Genomic DNA, 25,399 nt, shown 5'->3' with positions numbered 1-25,399 from the left:
TTGTAAGGCCGGGGAGGACTTCTGTTCCTGGGAACTAGCTGTGTTGTGCAGCTTCTTTCCTCTGCCCCCGCTTCTGGCAAGAAAGGACGCACCTCGGACTTTCTTGTTTCTTTATTCGAAAGGCTGCATTTGATAATGTCGTGCTTTCCTAGGCTGTGCAGGAATATAAGGCAAATTATCAGAATTACCAGCCATAGCTGTGAAGACCAGGTCCGAGAACCCTTCTCCACACAATCCTCAGCCTTCCACATGCCTCTTAAGTCGGCATCATCTGTCCATTGCATATTCTACAGGACACGTCAAGCAGAAATAGACCTAGCTTTGACTCTAGGACCCAGTATACTCATGTCTCTTTGGGCATGTTTTATTTATATATATATATATATATATATATATATATATATATAATCTCTATCTTAAGACAGCATCTTTTATATATATATATATATATATATATATATATATATATATATATATATATACATACATACATACTAGGGTCTCAATCTCTGCTGGTAAGGTACCTGTCCACGCTGCCACAGCGCTATAAACCCATGCCGACACAATCGCCGGTCTGAGTAGTGTACCAGAATGTGCACGCTATCTGCAGGATCCCTGAGAATAGCTGTTACATCAGGGCTACCTTTTGGGCAAACGTGACACCCTAGGGGAAGATTCCCATCATATCCTGGCCCTAGTGGGGAAAGGATACTGCCTGAGAATTCTTTGTGGGAAACTGCAGTCTCTGGTCTGGAGATTCCCGCTCTTTTCCATCATGGGAGGAGGGAAATTTACCTCAGCGTTCTTCCCCTTAAACATGTGTACCCTTGTGTCAGGGACAGATAAGTCATAAGTGATATGCAAATCATCTTTTATTACAATAATCATATATTCAATACTTTTCTGCCATTATGGCTGTAACTTTGCATTATCGTAGTCGACACTGGAGTCAATCTCCGTGTCGACATCAGTGTTTATTATTTTGGATAGTGAGCCTTGAGAGACACTGAAGGTCTCTGCGACAGAGGGACAGACATGGGTAGATTTCCTGTCTGTTCTCTAATCTTTTGTGCAATAAATTCACCTTAGCACTTACACATATCCAAACAGGTGTCGGCGTTGTCGACGGAGACACCCTCTCACACATATATTAGCTCCATCTCCTCCTTAGGGGAGCCTTTTACCTCAGACATGTCGACACACACGTACCGACACCACACACACAGGGGATGCTCTATTTTTAGACAGTTCCCCCACAAGGCCCTTTGGAGAGACAGAGAGAGTATGCCAGCACACACCCCAGCGCTATATGACCCAGGAATCACACAGTAACTTAGTGTTAACCCAGTAGTTGCTGTATATATGATTAATGCGCTAAATTTATGTGCCCCCCCTCTCTTTCTACCCTCTTTCTACCGTGAGTCTGCAGGGGAGAGCCTGGGGAGCTTCCGCTCAGCGGAGCTGTGGAGAGAAAATGGCGCTGTTGAGTGCTGAGGAAGAAGGCCCCGCCCCCTCAGCGGCGGGCTTCTGTCCCGCGATTTTGTGTAAAAGTAATGGCGGGGGCTCATGCATATTACAGTGCCCAGCTGTATATATGCTGCTTTTTGCCAGGAGGTAATCAATTCCTGCCCAGGGCACCCCCCCCTGCGCCCTGCACCCTACAGTGACCGGAGTGTGTGGGCGAGTGAGGGCGCAATGGCGCACAGCTGCAGTGCTGTGCGCTACCTCATATGAAGACAGGAGTATTCTGCCGCCGATTTTGACGTCTTCTTGCTTCAACCCGCCGGCTTCGGTCTTCTGGCTCTGCGAAGGGGACGGCGGCGCAGCTCCGGGAACGGACGACCAAGGTTAGGTTCCTGTGTTCGATCCCTCTGGAGCTAATGGTGTCCAGTAGCCTAAGAAGCGCAACCTAGCCGCAGTTAGTAGGTTTGCTTCTCTCCCCTCAGTCCCACGTAGCAGAGAGTCTGTTGCCAGCAGAAGCTCTCTGAAAATAAAAAAACCTAACTAAAATACTTTCTTATTAGCAAGCTCAGGAGAGCTCACTAAAATGCACCCAGCTCCTTCCAAGCACAGATTCTAACTGAGGTCTGGAGGAGGGGCATAGAGGGAGGAGCCAGTGCACACCAGTAGTACTAAATCTTTCTTAAGAGTGCCCAGTCTCCTGCGGAGCCCGTCTATTCCCCATGGTCCTTACGTAGTCCCCAGCATCCACTAGGACGTTAGAGAAATATAGTGTAGGAACATAAAATTTACATAAACATCTGTAGTTCTGTATCCTGTGTTTAACAGGAGTGGGGATACAAAAGCATGTAGCCAGGCAGAGCATTGCAGGTGGCTTGTGTGTGTCCTGGTCACTTGTGTGACTGTGTAAGGAAGAACAGGCCGCTCAAGCGAAACTGAGGCATGTGGGAAATAACAGGCTGAGTTAGACGAGATGGAAATACAGGGTTCACCAGCAGGACTAAACAGACCAGTGCCCACCAGGGTATTGCATCATTGCACACACATTTTACACTTTTGCATTTAGGCAATACTCGAGTATGGCTGCAGGGATTAGATTACAGACAGTATCTGACTTAACAGCACAGTATCCCCCAAGAAACATCATTTAATTTCATAATTACTCAATGTATTCATTGTACTACCTTCTAAATTGTTACTCTGTAGGGTCATTTAGGATTTTTTAAGATTAAAAGACCGCATTCAAGTGCAATTTAGCCTGTAAATACTTTTGAGTACTATAAATGTTGTCATCTATAAATGTAGTTATTAAATATGAAATTAGATTAGATTTTACTGGCATTAGTTTGTTGTTGCCAACACACATTCTACTTACAGTAAAATATAGAAATAAATTTATGTTCATAAATCTTCAAACACTTACCTGAAGCTACCATAGACTATGAGGAGGATTGAGATAAGAAACGTGGAAACTTGACTGGAATCCACCAAGGAATACGCCCTGTAGAATGCAGAAGCCAGAGTTAGTATAGCCATACATAACAAATATGGAGAACCAATATTAATTCATTTTTACATTTTTATTAAATATGTTTATTGAATGAAAGAAAAAACACATTATACATCAAATAGCGGACATGGAAAAGAGTGTAGAAAAACAGCATTGGTTCACAATATGTCTAAAATATAATTTCAACGATGTCCAATGTATCATAGCAGGAGTCAATCGAGTACAAGAGAAGCAAAATAATCAGCATAGTTTGACAATTATGCATTGATAACATAGAAAGCAACATTAGCTTTTTTTTCCAGAAATGTATACAATTACTAAGGGGTATATTCAATTGAAGTCGAAAGCTGCCGTTTGTCGAAAAGACGGCAGTTTTCGACTTTTTAAGGTCGAATCGTGATTTGACCTATTCAATACAACCCCAAGTTTTTCGACAAGTCGATGAATTCGACTTGTCGAAAAGCACGTGGATCGGCGGAATAGCTGCCGATCCACGTGCTTGTGTCGAAAACGGGGCCAAAACACACAGGTTTTGGTCCCCTTTTCGACCATCTCAGTTTGACTTAAAAAAAAAAGTCGAGTGAGAAGGGGAGAGCAGCGCTGAAGGATGTCACAGTCGCCGCTCACAGCAGCATCCACATGGCTGGAGAGGGGGAGAGGCGGCGGCTGTGACAGCGGGGGACGGGCCGGCGGCTGTGACAGCGGGGGACGGAGCGGCGGCTATGACAGCGGGGGACGGAGCGGCGGCTGTGACAGAGGAGGGATTTGTGCGGGGGGGGGGGGGGAAGAGCAGCGCTACAGCAGCGGCTATATATGTAGCGCTGCTCTCCCCCGTCTCCCCTCCCACATCTCAATTCGACTTTTTTTTAAAGGCGAACTGAGATGTCCATTGAATAGCCCAGGTCGGATCCATTCCTACAAATGATTGCCGGAATGGATCCGACTTCAACTGAATATACCCCTAAATCGGTGGCGACTCCTTAGACAGTACCTCCAAGTTGTACCACGTGGTAAGTGTCGAAGTCAAAAATATTACATAAAAAGAACATACAAACTACACACATTATGAATCGCTATACTTGCAAATACACGCAGTGAGCACAGCAATATATGGTAACGCACGCATTTACACAGACATGCCACAGAGATGGATTCGACACTTATTTCATGCAGTACATTATAATAATATCAAGTGCCAGACATCATGATGATTTAAAATTATATAATGAAGTAATGTCATGTATGTGTATTATTTGAACGAAGCAAGATAGACCGGTCATATTTACTATTAAAGCAACCAGATTAATGTGTAGATTCATTTGATACTTGTTATTAAGTTGTAGGACATTGCAACAAATAGTTATGATTAAATGTATGAAAGGTAAAATCACTTTTATTAGAACAATAGATATTCCAAACAGGAAGCTCAGGCCAGCCCCTTTGGATGTCTTCAAGGCTGAACCTGTGGAGCATATACAAATAGACTAGTGACTCATCATGAATGAGAAAGTCCCCTCCCCCAAAAACTAGATAACATATTGCTGATCACACAGGAGGCAGTTGCTGTTTTGTCCCAGAGTATGATGGAGTTGCTGCCAGACCAGTTCCTGCATTTATTTGCTGAAAGGGAGAGATATAAGATGCATTGAGGGAATGGTATTGTATCGCTGGCCTGTAACTGTATGTAACTTATGTATTAACTGCTTATTGTGAGTTGTAACCATGTAATTATGTGTATACTGTACATTGTAATATATTGAATCCATATCCTTTTAATAACAAATATATACATCAATGAGCTTTGGAACTCAGATAATGTGTGGGTGTATTGTTTTCTCTAATGGGATGCAGTGTTTTGCTATGTACAGCACACATTCATGGCACATGGTAATAAGAGGTGCAGGCGTTTACAATATATATTAGAGCGGGTATTTTAAATATTTTTAAGGAAACAATTTGGCATTCACAGATGGGGGCTGGTACGCGATATCATGGTCTTAATGATCCACTGTACATTATAAACGCGACGCTGTGGTCGATCAGCTTGTGGTGGACGCATCGTAAAGCTGAGAAAATCATATCAGTGTGTATTGTTGCGATATCAGTAAGCCAATGATATGAAATTTCAAGGGACAATGCGTTTCTCATAATATTTAAAATGCTAAAATGAATTTTTATTGTTGCAAAACAAAGTTCAAATAAGTCATATTGTGTTTGATTCAGATTGGATTGTTTATCTGTTAAGTAGGTTTAAAAGTACATTTAAAAGTTGCTACATAGCCTTGATATAGTTTTTTTTTTTAACTCAGGCCTAAAATAACTTCTGGTGCTTGTATAATGTGTGATTTCTTTGTGACAAAGGAAGCCGCATGGTCTGTCCTCCATTTTGGACTAACCACATGGCCTGTCCACCATTTTGTGTAAACCTCATGGATGTGGAAGGGGGAGGAGCAGTGGCCATTTTAGGAAGGTCATTTTCTAAATAGCTGATTTTCAGTCTGCTCAGAACAATCAGTTTCCTTGGTCACATCAAGCACCATTTATGAGTTACCAATGCATTTATTTAACCCATGCCATAGTCAATTACAAATAGTTTCAATTAGGCCTAGTGAGAGTAAATGGTGAGATAAATGCTTGGCTTGGTGTAAGAAATTGCACACAAAAAAGAAAAGAAAAAAATACTTTTTTTTTCTTCTTCTTCTTCTTTCCCAGGATTTAGTTAACTCTCTGTTTGCTATAGGATAGCCATTGAAATGCAAATTAACCTGTGTAACTGCTTTTTCTTAGCAGTGAAAAGCAAATAGCTTTGATATGCAAATTAGAAGCACTGAATGGGTAAATGAGTCACATAGAAGGCTAGTGAATGATACATATATATAATATTATTATAATTATGTGTATATTTATATCAGTGTATGTTCTGCAAGATAGCTATCCAATCTGAATCATATCATTTCAATTATAGAATATTGCAGTCATTATAGATCTGTGGAGAAACCGGATACATTTGTTGCTATATAGGTAAATTTGAAATAACAGTATTTAAGGAAGTAAGTGTAAAGACACAAACACAGTTCTGGCATGGTTGTTAAGAAAAAACTGGGTGTTGTGTTAAGTGAGCGATTATAGTTAGTATTGCTCACATTTATAGAGACTGTGTGATTTGTTTTCTTGCGGCCACAGGGTTTTGTACACGTGTCTCGGACAAAGTACAGGACTGCGCACGGAGCGTAAGAGACACGCACGGTCGCGTGTTTACGCAAAGTGCGTAAGAGTGCGGGCGCTAAGTACAAATTACACAATAGTGTCGTTTAGTTCAAAGGTGGGACAGTAGCCATGCTACAATAGCACAAAACGACCCGGTTTCTAAAGCAGATTAGTATTAAACTTTTGTTTAAACTGTATTGCCTCTGGGGGTAAAGCTGCCAATCTAAATTAATTAAAATTTTCTGTACAGAAAAACAAAGTGTATTTGAATGAGCGAACGTAGGAGTGAGTGGATTCGAACCCCGGAATTCGGGATCCCATCGTGTGGTACACCAAGTAAGTGGAGGCTTGGCGGCGTGAGGCGGCTGACTCACGTTAGTATAGATTGAAAAACGCAAATCGTGAAGAGATTTGCAGAGGAGCGTAATAGGGAATTGTGCATTGTGTAGTATTGAAGTAAAAAGGTTTTTTGTTACGCTCCAGCTGAAGGGTCGCAGTTTGTACATCGACCCGTGGTCGTACGGCAGATAGGTAACAAGTACCTATATGCTGTGCGATTGGACCGCGCATTTGTGGGTGCGATAAATAGCGCAACTTGATACCCCATGTATGAGCTTTTGCGTAAAATCGCGGTATCATTAGCGCTGTGTAGAGCATACGCAAGCGTGATGTGTATAAAAAGTGTATAGGGAGTTTTCGCTGGTCTCTCTCAGGAAAATCTCCAGCGGTGGATTTTTGCTGGAAAAGGTAAGTCACTCCTAGCAATTCCAGTAAATATAAACCAATTAGGTCGACCTCACTGGGTACGCGGTGGTCACTATTGGATTGAATCGTGGTACTCAGCGGAGGAGTGGGTGAAAGCGCTCTAAGAACTTTCACAGTCTATCCGTGTCGTGCATTGGGGATTGCGTAAAAGGAAAAAGTCAGCGATGGGATCCAATTGTACAAGCGGTGGACGTATGGTAGCCAGGGTTCAGGTTGAAGAGCCGCGGCCCAAGGGGTCAGCGAGGTTTGTTATGTGTGGAAAATATGGTCCACACACTGAAGACTTTTTGTCTGAATGGGTACATATGACTGACAAATTAGGGTACCATTCCTTAAGGTGGGCAGCTTTGAACCAGAGGTACTGCAGAATGTAAGCAGTAAAATATATGATAAAATCCAGAAAACAAAGGGTCAGACATATAAAGTGTTTAAACCTGTGGCAGCAAGACGGGTTGGTGAGTTTGATCCTAAGGTATTGCAGGTGGTATGTCTAACCAAAGTCATATAAGACAAGAATGGAAATATAAGAACTGTTTGAACTTGTAGCAACAATAAACAAGTACACGCCATATGTAGATGTGGAAGCAGTTACGGCCAGCATACAAACTATAGAAAATAATAAAAATATGAAAAATGACTGTAACCTATTGTGACAAGAACACTGGGATAGTGTTTGAGGGCAGGTATATTTGTCCCAGGTTCTTGTCTTACATGTTTTAGAAAATGTTAACTTCTAGGAAAAATGCTTTTTGTTTTGTCTGAACCTTTTCAGTTTGCTGTAAAAGCTGGGAAAAGGCTCTGAGAGAGAGATAAGGCGAGTTCTAGACATTGGGCCCAGTTCGGGTCTTTGGCCTCACAGAGGGCTAATCAGGGTTTCAGCTGTGTAAGAGTGATATAGTGCTTCTAACCTGATTAGTATGGGCAGACTGCCTGGGAAGGCTGCAGGATCTGTGTGTGAGAGACACGCTTTCTGATGCAAGTAAGCTATACAGTATGTACTGAAGAACTCTGTGTTTTGTTTAGTGACAGTTAGGAACATCTTATGTTTAGTTAGTGCCGGACAGGCAAGGTATTTTTATTTTGGGGTTTGTTTTATTTTCTGTTTCAATAAAACTGGCCGGGGTCAGTTGTACCAGAAACTGGACTTGTGTTGTTCCTCAGCTGCTGCGGGCTGCCATATTCCCCAGGAAAAGGCACCTTGCACCCCTACAGTGTTACAACTTGGTGGAGAATGCGAGCAGGCCGTTCTGCGCATAAGTGAAAGCAGCAGCTTTGTGAGGCCTGCAGAAAACGGTGGTTTATGCAGATACAGCCCAGTGTGAAGTTACTGAGACTCACCCCTGAGGGTTTGATATATGTCCTGGGTAAAAGCAGCTGCAAAGCCGCCTGAAAAATCTGTTGACATGGAGGATCTGCTTAAAGCCTTGCTGCAAGCTACAGCGGCTCAGCAGTAGGCCAACCGACAGCAGCAGGTGGCAATGGAGGAAAATTGGAGACTACAGCAGGTGGCAATGGAGGAAAATAAGAGACAACAGCAGGCAGTTGTTGATGAACTTTACAGGCAACAGCGTCAGGATAGAGAGGCCTTAACAGAAGTGGTGCAGAGACTTGCAGCTCGGGTTGGAGATGTGGCCGTCAGTGCTCCAACCAGCTCTAGTTCTATACGAGCCAGTCACTTCCTGCAGAAAATGACAGAGGCTGATGATGTGGAGGCCTATCTGACCACGTTTGAAAGGACTGCCGAGCGTGAGAACTGGCCGAAAGCACAGTGGGCCAGTCTGCTGGCACCTTTCCTGTCAGGTGAGCCCCAAAAAGCTTACTTTGATTTAAGCCCTGCTGAGGCTCGGGACTATGATAAACTAAAGACTGAGATCCTGACCCGCCTGGGAGTCACGCTGTCAGTACGAGCACAACGGGTGCACCGTTGGCTGTACGCCATGGAGAAGCCTCCGCGCTCCCAGATGCACGACCTTATTCAGCTAACAAAAAAATGGCTGCAGCCAGAGACATTAACTGGTCCCCAGATGGTGGAAAGAGTCGTCATGGACCGCTACTTGAGATCTTTGCCCATGGTCCTGCGCAAGTGGGTGAGCCATGGAAACCCGGGTACTGCTGACCAATTAGTGGACATGGTAGAGAGGTATTTGGCAGCAGAGGAACTACTGATGACCACCCAGCAACCCATAGGTCCTCGACAGCGCCCTTCAGTAAAGACTGGTAAGACTGTTCCGTGGGAAAACGTTGCTGGGCGGTTAAGAGAACGCAAGGCTGGAGAGACTGTAAACACTGGCCCTGGAAACAGGCCAATGGGGCTAGAACGGTCTATGCTGCCCAAATGGGTTGATAATCGTGTGGTTAAATGTTTTAGGTGTGGTATGCCAGGTCATGTTATTGCCAATTGCCCAGTCACGCAAGAACCCATGCAATGTGATGCTGCCTTTGAATGTCGCAGAATGTCTTTCTTTGCTAGGTTAGCCTGTACTGTGGTACCTTCACCTGAGCTGGAAAAACAAATGTGTGATGTGTTCTTAGAAGGTAACCGGGTAGAGGCCTTGCTAGATTCAGGAAGTTTAGTTACCCTCGTGAAAGCTGGGTTAGTGAACCCCTTAAAGGTCCAGCAAATACCTATTGGGGTAACTTGCATACATGGGGATACCCAATATTATGCCACTGCTGAGGTGAATATAGAAACTTGTTGTGGGTCAGCAAGGGTTAAAGTGGGACTGGTCCCTACCTTGGTGCATGAGGCCATAATTGGGAGGGATTTTCCTCATTTTTGGAAACTGTGGGAATCACGGTTATCAACAGATGTGAGAAGTAAAAAACCAGTTGATAATACCGGTGATTTTATGGATGTACGTGGGTCTTCGGAACTTTCTGTCCCTTTGCCTTTTGCTAGTTTGGCTGGGGAAGTGACAGATGGGGAGTCCAGTGAGGACCCTCTTGCCGGGAACAGAGACATAGTAGTTAGAACTGAAAACGTGCCTGACCTGGAGGTAAAGAAGGATCTGTTTGCGTCTGAACAGTTAAAGGATCCTACCTTAATAAAGGCTAGAGAGAATGTTAAGATTGTTAATGGGGAACCTGTGGTACCAGGTGACAGGGTTACGTATCCCCACATGGCCATCTGTAATGAGCTCTTGTACCACATTGTCAAAAGGGGTGAGGATGTGGTGGAACAGCTGGTAGTTCCCCAGCCTTATCGGAGAACGGTACTAGATTTAGCTCATAGTCACGTTACCGCAGGACATTTAGGGGCAGAAAAAACCACTGAAAGAATTTTACAAAGGTTCTTTTGGCCAGGGGTTTATAAAGAAGTGTCTGAATATTGTTCTTCCTGTCCTGAATGCCAGTATCATGCCCCTAGACCCCATTTCAGGAGCCCACTAGTTCCCATGCCTATTATAGAGGTCCCGTTTGACAGAATAGCCATGGATCTCGTGGGGCCCTTGTTAAAGTCTGCTCGGGGCCATCAGTATATCCTGGTAATTATGGACTATGCCACTCGATATCCTGAGGCTGTCCCTTTACGCACTATCACAACCAAGGCGATAGCTAGGGAGCTGGTGCAGGTATTTAGTAGAGTGGGAATACCAAAAGAAATTTTGACTGACCAAGGTACTCCATTTATGTCAAGGATCATGAAAGAATTGTGCAAGTTATTTAAGGTCACTCACCTCAGGACGTCCATCTACCATCCCCAAACTGACGGGTTGGTGGAAAGGTTTAATAAAACATTAAAAAGTATGTTAAAAAAGGTTGTTGAGAGAGATGGGAAAAACTGGGATTGTTTGTTGCCCTACTTGTTAATGGCCATCAGAGAAGTCCCTCAGTCCTCTACGGGGTTTTCTCCATTTGATTTGTTGTATGGTAGACACCCCAGAGGGCTGTTGGATATTGCCAAAGAGACGTGGGAAGGACAGCCCACTCCTTATAGAAGCGTTATTGAGCATGTAACACAAATGCAGGATAGGATTGCAGCCGTGGTACCTGTTGTCAGAGAGCACATGGAACAGGCCCAAAGTGCTCAACAGAGGGTCTATAACCGGAGTGCCAAGATACGGGAATTTGCTCCTGGAGATAGAGTTCTTGTTTTGGTACCCACTGTGGAAAGCAAATTCCTAGCTAAATGGCAGGGTCCATTTGAGATTAGGGAAAAAGTGAATGAGGTTAATTACAAAGTATACCAGCCGGGAAAGAGAAAACCCGAACAGATCTACCATGTTAACTTAATCAAACCCTGGAAAGATAGGTTGTCTCTGTCAGCGGAGCCTTGCCCTTCGGTGTCTTCACCCCGGTTGCTTCCCGCAGTGAAGGTGTCAGAGACATTATCAGCTGATCAGAACAATCAGGTTAAAGAATTTCTCATCCAAAATAGGGAGGTATTTTCAGAGCTGCCTGGCCGAACGACCATAATAAAACATGACATTGTCACAGAACCAGGGGTCAGGGTTCATTTAAAGCCATATAGGATTCCTGAAGCTCAGCGAGAAGCTATTTCTAAGGAAGTTAAAACCATGTTAGAACTTGGAGTCATAGAGGAGTCTAACAGTGAGTGGTCCAGTCCCATAGTGCTCATCCCGAAGCCCGACGGTAGCATACGCTTCTGTAATGACTTTCGTAAGTTAAATGAGGTGTCCAAGTTTGACGCATACCCCATGCCCCGTGTGGATGAGCTTGTAGAAAGGCTGGGAACAGCCAGGTTTCTCACCACATTGGACCTGACCAAAGGTTACTGGCAAATACCTTTATCTGATAGCGCCAAAGAAAAAATAGGATTTTGGTACCTACCAGGTAAATCCTTTTCTTTGAATCCATAGGGGGCACTGGAGTACTCTTGGGTCACTGGAGTACTCTTGGGATATGGACGGCTTCCACCGGAAGAAGGCACTGAATAAATTAATTTTTGAGACTACTCCTCCCCTCCATATCCTGCAGCACTTCAGTGTTTTTTACTGAGCCGAACAGGATCGATAGAGAGATTGACAAAAGGAGAATTACATATAGTCTCACAGACAACAATAAAGTTGACACAACGTAACAGACAACTAAACAGTTGACACCATAACAGATTAACCCTTGTTAAATTTAAACTAGTCGTGAAAGTGTGTTACCATAAGAACCACTGGACTCCTAAAACAGGTAAACTGCTCTGGGTGGGCGTCCAGTGCCCCCTATGGATTCAAAGAAAAGGATTTACCTGGTAGGTACCAAAATCCTATTTTCTTTTTCATCCACTAGGGGTCACTGGAGTACTCTTGGGATGTACCAAAGTCTCCTCCGTGGCGGGAGAGCTGTTTGGCACCTGTAATACTAAACGGCCAAAGCTAGATGCTGCTGCCGCGAACGTATCAAACTTGTAAAAGCGCACAAACGTGTGCACTGACGACCAAGTAGCCGCACGGCAAAGCTGTGTCGTAGAAGCCCCACGACTCGCTGCCCATGACGTCCCCACAGAACGTGTGGAATGAGCTGTTACTGAAGTAGGTGGCTGTAACTTAGCATAAAGGTAAGCCTGACGTATAGTCAGTTTGATCCATCTGGATAAGGTCTGCTTAGAGGCTGGCCAACCCCTCTTAGCTGCGTCATAGAGAACAAACAACGTATCTGTCTTACGCACAGTAGACGTTCGGGAAACATAGATACGCAATGCGCGAACCACATCCAACGTTCCAGAGTCTCCTGTTAACACAGGAACTACTATTGGTTGATTGATGTGAAAAGACGACACTACCTTTGGTAGAAAAGCGGGATTCGTCCGAAGTTCCGCTCTGTCATCATGAAAAATTAAATACGGTGACTTGCATGACAAGGCACCCAAATCTGAAACACGCTTAGCCGAAGCTAAGGCTAAAAGAAAAATCGTTTTCCAAGTGAGAAATTTAATATCCACTTGTTGTAAGGGTTCAAAGTAATCGGACTGTAAGAAATCTAAAACCAGATTCAAGTCCCATGGTGCTGTAGGTGGAATGAAAGGAGGCTGTATCCTCTTTACACCCTGTAGAAACGTATGTATTGACTGCAACGAGGCCAATTTCCTTTGAAAATAAATTGACAACGCAGATACCTGCACCTTTAATGTGGAAAGACGAAGTCCTCCATCTAACCCCATTTGTAAAAATAACAAAAGACGGGATAATTTAAAAGACGATGTCGGAAATTTCCGAGCTTCACACCAACCTATATAAGTACGCCAAATTCTATAATAATGAGCTGCCGTAACCGGCCTCCTAGCTCGTACCATGGTTGGTATAACAGACTCAGGAATGCCCTCTTTCCTTAAGATGGCCTTTTCAACAGCCACCCCGTCAAACGCAGCCGCGCTAAATCGGGGTAAAGGAACGGACCCTGTTGTAACAGGTCCGGACGTAGTGGGAGTGGCCACGGATCGTCTGCGAGTAACCCGAGGAGATCCGAGAACCAAGCCCTCCGAGGCCAATGAGGCGCTATTAGAATGACTGTGACGAACCCTCTCTTGATCCGTTTTAGCACCAACGGGAGCAGCGGAAACGGTGGAAACAGATACACAAGGCTGTATGGCCACGTGGCTGTGAGAGCATCCACCGCCACTGCCCCTGGATCTCTTGTTCTGGACACATATCTTGACACCTGATGATTGTGGCGGGATGCCATTAGATCCACCTGAGGGTAACCCCACTTCTGGATCAACATCTGAAATACTTCTGGATTCAATGCCCACTCTCCTGGATGAAAATCCCGACGACTGAGAAAATCTGCCTCCCAGTTGTCCACTCCAGGAATGAACACTGCCGATAATATCACCTGGTGATATTCGGCCCATCTGAGGATCCGAGCTACTTCCCGCATAGCCATGCGGCTTCTCGTTCCTCCTTGTTTGTTTATATATGCGACTGCCGTCGCGTTGTCTGACTGCACCTGAACAGTCTGAAAACGAAACATGTACACCGCTTGTCTTAGAGCATTGTAAATCGCCCTGAGTTCCAGAACATTTATGGATAGCGATCTTTCGTGATCCGCCCAGAGGCCCTGGAGCCGATAACTCTGAACTACAGCTCCCCAACCTCTGAGACTTGCGTCTGTTGTCAGAATTATCCAATTCGCGACGCCGAATCGTCTCCCTGCAGATAGATTGTGTATTTTTAACCACCAGAGAAGAGACACCCTGACTTGTGGTGACAACCTCACCCTGTGGTGCAGCTGCAGATGTGATCCCGACCACTGTGCTAACACCTCCAGTTGAAACGGACGTGAGTGAAATCTTCCGAACTGAAGTGCTTCGAAAGCCGCCACCATTGTGCCTAGAAGGCGAATGCACAAATGTACTGAGACTGTGCGTGGCTTGAGCACTAATTGCACCAGATGACGAATGCCCTGTACTTTCTGTTGTGGCAGGTAAACCCTTTGTTTTACTGTATCGAGAATCATCCCTAGGAATTGAAGTCGTTGACACGGAATTAGATGTGATTTCTTTAAACTGACTATCCAACCGTGCTGAACTAGTACATTGTACGTTAGTAAGGCATGTTGGAGAAGCAATTGTTGCGACGGAGCCTTTATGAGTAGATCGTCTAAATACGGAACAATTATTACCCCTAGGGACCTGAGATGAGCTGTCATCACGGACATTACCTTGGTGAATACCCGAGGCGCTGATGAGAGGCCAAACGGTAGAGCCTGAAATTGGTAATGGTCTCGTCTTATCGCAAACCTTAAGAAACTCTGGTGAGGTGGCCAAATCGGAATGTGCAAATACGCATCCTTGAGATCTAGTGCAATCATGAATTCCTGTGGCTCTAACCCTGCAATTACTGACCTGAGAGATTCCATCTTGAATCTGTGGTAAGTGACGTAATGATTGAGACCTTTTAGGTTCAATATTGGCCTGACTGAGCCATCTGGTTTTGGTACCAGAAACAGACTGGAATAATAACCCTGCCCCTGTTCCTGCACAGGGACCGGAATTATCACTGCAGCATTCAGCAGAGACTGAATGGCAACCTGCAGAACTGCTTTCTTGTCGTCCGACACAGGCAGTCCTGTCGTGAAAAATCTTCCTGTCGGAAGATAATCGAACTCTATTTTGTAACCCTCTAATACTAAATTGCGGATCCACCCATCTGTGGACGTCTGCAGCCACGCCCCCTGAAAGCTCTGAAGGCGTGCTCCCACAATTGGAGATCCGAGATGGGCTGGGAGCCCGTCATGCCACTGGTTTGTTAGTGGTCTTGGTGTCTTGACGACGTGCATTGGATTGTCGGGCACTACGTCCCCGACCTCTTCTGCCCGGCGTGACTGCTCCTCCCTGCCCACGAAAGGGCTGAGTTCTAAAGGATTTGAACGCCGGACCAGAATATTTCCGTTTAGGTATAGTTGTAGGCGATGGAAGAAAAACAGACTTCCCTCCAGTAGCCTCAGAAATCCATTTGTCCAATTCAGGACCAAAAAGTTTCTCGCCATCATAAGGCAATGCCTCTATACCTTTTTTAACCTCCGTCTCCGCCTGCCACGAACGCAGCCAAAGTGCTCGTCGTACTGTGACTAGCGATGAGGACAGGCGAGAAGTAAGCTGACAGACGTCAGTAGAAGCTGTACATAGATATTCAGCAGCTTCCCAGATTTGATCCGCGAGAAGTATAAGATGATCATCTTGCAGAGCCGACTTGAGCTCTTTTATCCATACCATTAAAGCTTTAGTAACCCAAATGCCAACCAACCCAGGTCTTAACAGCACTCCAGATGCTGTGTACATGGACCTTAGCATAGCCTCTATTTTACGATCTGCAGGGTCTTTAAGCGTAGTAGCAGTTGGGACTGGTATGGTTAACTTCCTCGTAAGTTTAGATACGGATGAATCCACCAAAGGTGGGTTCTCCCATGTAGCTGTCATGGCCTCTGGAAATGGGTAACTCGATTTAAATCTACGAGGAATAGAAAACCGTTTGTCCGGATTTTTCCGTGACTCCAGTAACATTTTATTAAGAGATTCCGAGATAGGGAAACACATCGGAGATCTCTGTCGTTTAGTAAAGACTACCTCATCATTCGTCAGTGGCTCCTCAGTTTCCGTAAACTCCAGCGACTGACGAACTGCTCTGATGAGATTGTCAATACCTGGGCTGTCAAAGTCGTCACCTTCTGACTGTTGTTCTATTTCGCCCTCCTCGTACTCCTGTTCAGTGAGGTCTAGTATCCCAGAGACAGGAAAATTAGTAGGAAAAGGAAACTTATCTTTTCCACTCAAGGTGGACTTATGACCAGTTTGAGACTCCCCAGGTAACTCAAATGGTCTCATCTTAAACTCAGATCTTGCCGCCTCTCTTTCTTCACGAGAGGCGGCCAGTTCTGATTGTAAACCAACTAATACATCTGCAAGTAAAGCCCATGGCGGGTCCTGAGATGCCTTTACTTCTGGAATGGAAATCGTATTTATGGCTGTATTAACAACACATGCTGTACATGTGGTGGATCCATCAGGCAACACACTCTTACAGACATGACATGACAAATGTTTCTTAGATTTTGCTGGTGTCTTACTCATTATGAAGACAGACAATACAAACTCCACACAGACAGACTGCACGACTCAGTAATAACACCAAAGTTCCTGGTATATTCTAGGCAAGTGCAGTGCCTGCCAGAAATACGAAAACTGACCCCAAAATTCCTCTAGTACCACTCTTAGCCGAGATGTAAAAATAGGAAACCTGGAACAGACAGGAGAACATTTAAACATATTAAGCATTTCTTGCACTGCCAAATACTGTTAAAGTCTCCCCCCCCCCCACTCCCACGACCTCCGTGTACAGCACCGGGTCTGGGCCTGTGGAAGTTTTGCAAAGGGCCGTGTGAGCGGCCTGTCTGTAGACCCCGGACAACGGAACTCCTCGGCTGCTGCGGGCGGATGGCGGAAGCAGAGAGCGTGCTGCATGGAGCCGTGGAGCGGCCCATGCACACGTGCTCCCGCCCGCCACACACAGCATAACGGCGTGTCTGTGTAGCCAAGCAGCGCTGCTGCTGCGCAGGGAGCAGCGGTCTTTTAGGATGCTGGGAGCCGGAGAGTGAGAGCGCGCCGCATGGACCGTGAAGCGGCCCATGTACACGCGCTCCGGGCAGCGGTGAGTACCCAACAATCCCCAACAGTGGAGCGGCAGCAAGCGCTGACCGCCCCAACCCAACATACCTGGACCGTGACAAAAGTCTATGACGGGGCCTTCATCCAAGCTCCGTCCAGCTTTCCTGCAGGCAGCCTGCAAGTGGAGTGAGGGAGCTCTTTACAGAGAGGTCCGACACTCACGGCTACTCAGCCGCTTCCACTGTCCCTGACCCACGCCTGTTAGAAGGGGGGAAAGGACGTGGAAATTGAAGAAAAAAAAAACTTAGAAAAAAATTCCAATACTTTGTGGATGAGCTCCACTATGCCTTCTAACTGTGTCGAGCACAGAAAAAACACTGAAGTGCTGCAGGATATGGAGGGGAGGAGTAGTCTCAAAAATTAATTTATTCAGTGCCTTCTTCCGGTGGAAGCCGTCCATATCCCAAGAGTACTCCAGTGACCCAAGAGTACTCCAGTGACCCCTAGTGGATGAAAAAGAAAACAGCCTTTTCGGTTCCGGAGGGGCTGTACCAGTATAAGATGTTACCCTTTGGGTTGCATGGGGCTCCAGCAACCTTTCAACGGGCGATGGATAAAATTTTGAGGCCCCATAGAAAATATGCAGCTGCCTATTTGGATGATGTGGTAATTCACAGTACAGACTGGGGGTCCCATTTGGTTAAAGTACAAGCAGTACTGGACTCAATCAGAGAGGCAGGGTTAACTGCTAACCCAAAGAAGTGCTGCCTCGCAATGGAGGAGGTCAAATACTTGGGCTTCACCATAGGCAGAGGTCTGATTAGGCCCCAATTGAATAAAGTTGATGCTATTCAAAACTGGCCTCGTCCAGTGAATAAAAAACAGGTAAGGGCTTTTTTGGGAATTACTGGGTACTATAGACGGTTTATTCCTAATTTTGCGACCACAGCGGTGCCGTTGTCAGACCTTACCAAAGGGAAGCAGTCAAATGTGGTGAAATGGAACCCTGATGCAGAAAAGGCGTTCCAAGCATTAAAAGTGGCTTTGTGTTCACAACCGGTGTTGATAACACCAGATTTTTCAAAAGAATTTGTGGTACAGACAGATGCCTCAGAGGTAGGGATAGGTGCTGTGCTGTCCCAAACCAGAGATGGGGACGAACACCCTATCATTTATTTGAGTAGGAAACTCAATGAGCATGGAAAAAGGTATGCCATTGTGGAAAAGGAGGCTTTGGCCATTAAGTGGGCACTAGATACCTTGAGATATTACCTCTTGGGTAGACAATTCAGACTAGTGACAGACCATGCCCCTTTAAAATGGATGTATGTAAATAGAGGCAAGAATGCTCGTGTAACTAGATGGTTTCTAGCGTTGCAGGACTTTAAGTTTACTGTCGAACATAGACCGGGAACACAATTGGCCAACGCAGATGCATTGTCTCGCATCTTCTGTTTGGGGGCTACAAGTGTTCCGGCCCCTAGGTCGAAACAGGGGAGGGGGATATGTGACAAGAACACTGGGATAGTGTTTGAGGGCAGGTATATTTGTCCCAGGTTCTTGTCTTACATGTTTTAGAAAATGTTAACTTCTAGGAAAAATGCTTTTTGTTTTGTCTGAACCTTTTCAGTTTGCTGTAAAAGCTGGGAAAAGGCTCTGAGAGAGAGATAAGGCGAGTTCTAGACATTGGGCCCAGTTCGGGTCTTTGGCCTCACAGAGGGCTAATCAGGGTTTCAGCTGTGTAAGAGTGATATAGTGCTTCTAACCTGATTAGTATGGGCAGACTGCCTGGGAAGGCTGCAGGATCTGTGTGTGAGAGACACGCTTTCTGATGCAAGTAAGCTATACAGTATGTACTGAAGAACTCTGTGTTTTGTTTAGTGACAGTTAGGAACATCTTATGTTTAGTTAGTGCCGGACAGGCAAGGTATTTTTATTTTGGGGTTTGTTTTATTTTCTGTTTCAATAAAACTGGCCGGGGTCAGTTGTACCAGAAACTGGACTTGTGTTGTTCCTCAGCTGCTGCGGGCTGCCATATTCCCCAGGAAAAGGCACCTTGCACCCCTACAGTGTTACACTATATATGTACTAATGAATGTTGAAGTTTTATTTAGGAGGAGAAGGTGACCTGATTGTTTTCAGCCATTTCTCATGCACCCAGAGGAGTATCCAACCGGTAAAAGAAGAGCAGTAGCCTGCGGGGGAAGTGGCTGAGACCAGTGGAACAGGTGAGTATGGTATCATTCGTGTACATATATAGTAAAAACAAAAAAAACAAAAATCAAGAAAGTAACGTCAGAAATGGAGAAAAACCTGTCCGCACATTAGTATTTGCCAGTAGGAAAGCGGACAGAGACAGAGTAACCCCTGGGTAATTCTTTTAGTTACCATATAAGAAGTATTCATTCCTAGTAATGCCCCTAGTGAAGATGAGCTCGGAAATGTTTGTTGGACCATGTACAGACCCTTAATACAGGATGAGAAGGATTGAATGAATACTTCGCATGACCTAGAAGCTTGTTAAACTTTTTTTTTTTGTCTTTTGCAGTAATAGAAAACTCTCCATCTGGATAAGATCACTGGTAAACACTAATTCGGCAAATGGGAGGTGGCTGTCTCCGTGCAAATGGACGGGCTCAATAAGGCATTGAGTGTCAGGGTGCAGACTTCTTTGCAAAATTGGAAAGGGGTCACAGTAGCTAATCTTAGATAGTGTGCTATTGAACATCACAAGAATAGTGCTAGGCGCAGAGAACAACAGGTGGAGAGGTTGAGGATGGTAAGTATACTGGCACATACAGGAAAGACCCATCAGTCCAAACCCCAGATCCCTAATGGTCAATAATATGTTACACTTGTAGGAAGGAAGGGCATTTTGCCAGAGATTGTAGGAGTAGTAGGACGCATAGTCAATATAGACCCCCGAGACAGAAAACACAAGCCACATTATTAAACATATAGACGGGACCAAGGGACATATAGTAAGGAATCATAAGCCATATAGAAAAGATCGCACAGATTCGGCTAATGGGAAGAACAAAATAAATGCAACATTACCCTTTGACAAAACTTGCTGGGGTTAAGATGGGGCCTCTAAACTTTTGCTTCTTTTTCCTAGCAGAAATGGCCCCTGATTAACTTAATTTTGTTAGATATGATATACATATACTATTCTCCCGCTCAGGAAGTACAAAGTATGCTAGACACCCACGAAGACTAATGTCGCATTCTACTGTTCTAGATGCATGTCCATCACAGGTAGAGAAAATTCTCTCACAGATACCGGGTTCCCTATGAACTTAGGATGGACAGGACACTGGATTGATGGCTGGGATAGTCCCAATAGCGATACGATAAACACAGAATTTTTTTTAAGGGGAGTAGACCAAGTAGAGAATCACTTCCCCGTAGTGCCCAATCCAGTTGTCAAATTTTTATAAAATCTTCACCTCTACAAACTCATCTGTCACCAACCTCTATTCTGTTTCTCTACAGTTTCCTCTTCATCTTTTGCGTTCACACAGGGTGGTACAATAGATGGACCCAATTACAGTTCAAACTCCACATGCCTAGGTCCTTCAGAGTTCTGCCCAAACCCAGTATATCTCAACAGCACGATAACACCTGTATTACTGCAGTGTGCCTTGTCATGCACAAAGGGTGGAGAATGGGACTACTGGTGAAGGGAAATTTTGTATAGACACTGACATGCCTGTTGGTGAATGGCAAACCTGACATTTTCTTTTTCATTTTCTTCCTTCTCTCCTCTAGAGAGGTTTCTTTTTTCTTTTTTTCTTTTTGAGTTATGCTCATGGTACTCTACATTGCAAACACACGATAGTAAATTAAAAAGAAAAATTTGTCTACCCTACAGGAAAAGGCAGTCTGGAGGACAAAGGGGTATGGCCAGGAGTCCTCAGGACTGTGGACAAGTGGACATGGTAAGCCAGTAGCCCCCAGAGCATACCTTCCAAGTCTAGCTAAGGTGGCACACGGTCTGACTCATCTAGGCAAAGAGGGTATGTGCAGGCTGATGGGAGCCTACTGGTGTGCGCCAGGATTCTATTCTCATGCAGGTAAGAGAGCAATGACCTGTCTTGCTTGCTTGAGGAAGAAAATTGGTAAAGCAATACCAACAGAGCCATCCCATATCCCTCCTGCAGACGGATCTTTTCAGGAAATACAAATCGACTTCGTACAGTTAACACCCTTTAGGAATTATTGTTATGTATTGGTGTGCACTGATGTTTTCTCAAACTGGGTAGAGGCATTTCCTGCCGCCACGGATGCTGCGGTGTTTACCGCAAAGAAAAATTGCACAGAAATTTGTGTAGATAATGGTACCCATAGAAGTAGGAGCAAAGCTTGAAATTGTACTATTGTGATCATAGATACTGCCACTAGTATTATGTAGCATCGGAACCACTCCCAGATCTTCACTCAACGAATCACCCTCTTCGAAATTTGGTTTTGTTTTGGTATTTGTGTCTTTTTTTTGGGTTGTTTTTGGAAGACAACCTCATGTCATGATTGATCCGCACAATGATCAGAAATACACCAATGAGGTGACAGTACAGTACCTTATTGAGATGAGCCAGCATTTGAGAACTTAACAAAAGAAAGAACTTGAAACTGTTGATTGCTGGTATGCCAAATACTAACTGTCTTGATTGTGAACCAAGAGACTGTGTGATTGTTCTTACGCTCAGGTTGCCTAATAGGTGAAAAGGACCATACCAAGTTTTGTTGACAGCACTATCCCAGTGAAAGTAGCCGAGAGAGAGACTTGGGTCCCCGATTCCCATTGCAGGAAAGTCGGAAGTCCGGAAGGAACTCGTAAATGGAGTGAGATCGCAAAAGTATCACCAGAGACTCTGTTCCGTGAAGACTGAGAGGCGGCACTGTTGAACACTACCTGAGCGTACTAAAGGATTGCAGAAAGACCAGTCATTGTAATTGATTTGTTATGAACAAGAGTTGTTTTGTTCTATTTCTCTTTTCTCTCTTTCCCGCTGACGAACATTTTTTTTTTCAGGATATTCTATTTTTGCAATGTTTTTTTAGGAGTCGTCGAGTGTGGGACCCGAACTGGTTCTGGAGGAAGGAGTGATTTCCTTATAGGATCCCAGGATTAGCCGATCAGTTTGTTAAAGTCAGAGAAAAATCAAAGGTCTAGTAGTTATGGAGTTCAGAGGTAATCAGGAACAATCAGACAATGGCTATTCACACATTGCAGATAAAGAGCTCATTAATATATGTGGAAGAAAGGTTTATGAGTGGCTCTCCCCGAACTCCGAAGGTTTATGTTATTTAGGAAGGACACTACTTATAACCCTTGTTCAATTATTAAACAGACCTAGCATACGTTCCAGAAATGGAAACAATGTTCAGAAAATGATAGGAATATGTAGATCATGAAAATTTTATGTGTCACTTTCACGATTTGTTTGTGTCTTCTTCATCTACCCAGCAGAACCTCAATCGAATCCAAACATCAGTGTACAAAGACGTAGGTACATGTATATGTGAAATGTTCGTCGCAAATCAGACATTATAGGCCAAAGCACTGTCAAAGCATACTCTATAGGTTGAATGTTGTCCCACACCCAACGAGTGGTCCCGTGACCGCCGAGTGCATATAGAGGATGTCTCGTCCTCCTCCCTGTCTTCCCCAAATATAGTCAAGTGTCTGATTTGCGAAATGAATACATACTTGTGTCTAGGTCACCGATTATTGTATGAAATAGTTTTTTTTCTTATGCTAATAATTGCTGGCAGTTATTGTTTACTGCCAAAGGGTGGACTGTCGAAGTCAAAAATATTACATAGAAAGAACATACAAACTACACACATTATGAGTCACTATACTTGCAAATACGCACAGCGAACACAGCAATATATGGTAACACACGCATTTACACAGACATGCCACAGAGATGGATTCGACACTTATTTCATGCAGTACATAATTATAATAATACCAAGCGCCAGACATCATGATGATTTAAAATTATATAATGAAGTAATGTCATGTATGTGTATTATTTGAACGAAGCAAGATAGACCTGTCATATTTACTATTAAAGCGACCAGATTAATGTGTGGATTCATTTGATACTTGTTATTAAGTTGTAGTACATTGCAACAAATAGTTATGATTAATTGTATGAAAGGTAAAATCACTTTTATTAGAACAATAGATATTCCAAACAGGTAGTGGACAGGAAGCTCAGGCCAGCCCCTTTGGATGTCTTCAAGGCTGAACCTGTGTAGCATATACAAATAGACTAGTGACTCATCATGCATGAGAAAGTCCCCTCCCCCAAAAACTAGAAAACACATTGCTGATCACACAGGAGGCAGTTGCTGTTTTGTCCCAGAGGATGATGGAGTTGCTGCCAGACCAATTCCTGTATTTATTTGCTGAAAGGGAGATATATAAGATGCATTGAGGGAATGGTATTGTATCGCTTGTATGTAACTGTATGTATTAACTGCTTACTGTGTGAGTTGTAACCATGTAACTATGTGTATACTGTACATTGTAATATATTGAATCCATATCCTTTTAATAACAAATATATACATCAATGAGCTTTGGAACTCAGATAATGTGTGGGTGTATTGTTTTCTCTAATGGGATGCAGTGTTTTGCTATGTATAGCGCACATTCATGGCACATGGTAATAAGAGGTGCAGGCGTTTACAATATATATTAGAGCGGGCATTTTAAATATTTTTAAGGAAACAATTTGGCATTCACATAAGACATACTGCTTTCCTAAAATTCTTAAGTAGGGGGAAGGCAACAAACATATATAATGAAGACAAATTGAAAATCATTTTTCAGCCCTTGATTCTATGTCCAATGAGCACTCCAACCAATCCATTTGATTTAAGTACATTAATCTAGGCAACATAAGAGAAATGGGGATGGGGTCAGCATTAATCAATTGAGAATCATTTTCTTTGATGTCAGGGCAACGCGAACTAGTCATAAACGAAGGTCCTGAGAACAAAATTTATTTGATATAGTATTGTAATTCCAAAAGGACCAACTCATATGTACCGTAAACGGTGTCCCTAAATCATTATCAATGCAGTTTTGGACTGTTTCCCCAATAAGTATTTTACTACAGAGAAAACCCACATACAATGAACTAAATCTGCAATTGGTGTTTGGCATTTAAAACAATTTGAGTTACTGTAACAGAAAGCCCTATAAGAAAACACAGTTTAGGTGTATAATATGCCGTATGCAGCAATTTATGGTGCATTCCGGCATAAGAGGAGGAAACCAACTGTTTATTCAATTGTTCACAAAAGAGCTGATTCAAATGTTTTTGCTAGAGGACGCTCAATGACAACAATTCAATTATTGCTGCCGAGGACAATTTTTTCCTCGCGGCCTCCTCAGGTGTGAGAGGAAAAAAAAATGTGTGGAAACTGGGCACTTTTCTGGGCGTCCAAACTGGAGTTTGGCTGCCCAAAGCAGGGAGTATAGACGGGTTAAGCCATTTTAGACCGCTAAACCCGGTCTATTTGGGCACAACATGTGTGATGTGCATGGGTGCCCAAACAATTGAATTGTGACAATTAATGGGTGTCTAAAAAGTCCCGTTTAGAAGTGATTTTTAGATGCCCAAAACAATTGAATTGAATAACCCTTTTCAAATAGTTTTGTGGAAGACATCTTTCCATTTAGCTAACCACTTAGTTATTGTAGTTAAAGCAATCTTACTACTAGCCTGAGAATAAACGAGAGGTGGGGACTGGGTTTCTACCGTATAGTCTAAGGTGCCAGACAAGTCAGCAGCTGGAAGCTGGGCGAGCAGTTGGTTAACATAGCTTTGAACTGGGTAAACACAAAAAGAGGGAAATCCAGATGAGGGTATTTCTCTTTTAGCTTAGATACAGTATTAGCGAGCAATACAGATCCAGAAATTGCTATATTAGGGACCAATTCAATTGCAGTAATCGCGGTTGCCACTAGATGGCGTCTGATAGCAGCAACTCAATTGTTCTGCCGTTTGGGAGCCCAGCAGCCACGGAGATTACGTTTTTTTCTCGCAGCCTCCTGAGGTGTGAGAAAAAGTCTGTAAATTCGGCACTTTGTTTGGACACCCAAAGCAGAAATTTAGATGGGTTTAGCCGTTTTAGTCAGCTAAACCTAGTCTGTTTGGGTGAGACATGTGTGATAGGCTTGTGTGCTCAAACAATTGAATAGTGACAACTCTTTGGGCATCTAAACAATCTTTTTTAGACAGGAAAATTATACGTCCAAAACAAATGAATTGAAAAACCATGAACCCATCCTCTTCATAAGTGCGTGCAAAGCAATACAAGGGGTACACATTTAACACTTTTATATTGTGAACTACAACATGGCATCAATGCATTAT

At 43.9% G+C, this 25,399-nt stretch overlaps 1 protein-coding gene across 2 annotated transcripts in view; it reads right to left on the bottom strand.

Annotated features, from left to right (window-relative positions):
- SPPL3 (signal peptide peptidase like 3) overlaps positions 1 to 25,399 on the bottom strand; it is a 252,056-nt gene that overhangs the window by 96,086 nt on the left and 130,571 nt on the right. For both annotated transcript variants that reach the window (XM_063913106.1, XM_063913105.1), the window contains exon 2: positions 2,885 to 2,962. In XM_063913106.1, the coding sequence (XP_063769176.1) occupies positions 2,885 to 2,962 (78 nt within the window). The remainder of the gene's footprint in view (positions 1 to 2,884; positions 2,963 to 25,399) is intronic.

Source organism: Pseudophryne corroboree, chromosome 1 (assembly GCF_028390025.1).
Source record: "Pseudophryne corroboree isolate aPseCor3 chromosome 1, aPseCor3.hap2, whole genome shotgun sequence".
Classification (NCBI taxonomy): domain Eukaryota; kingdom Metazoa; phylum Chordata; class Amphibia; order Anura; family Myobatrachidae; genus Pseudophryne; species Pseudophryne corroboree.
Note: the sequence above shows the minus strand (reverse complement) of the source record. Positions and strands in the feature narration are given on the sequence as shown.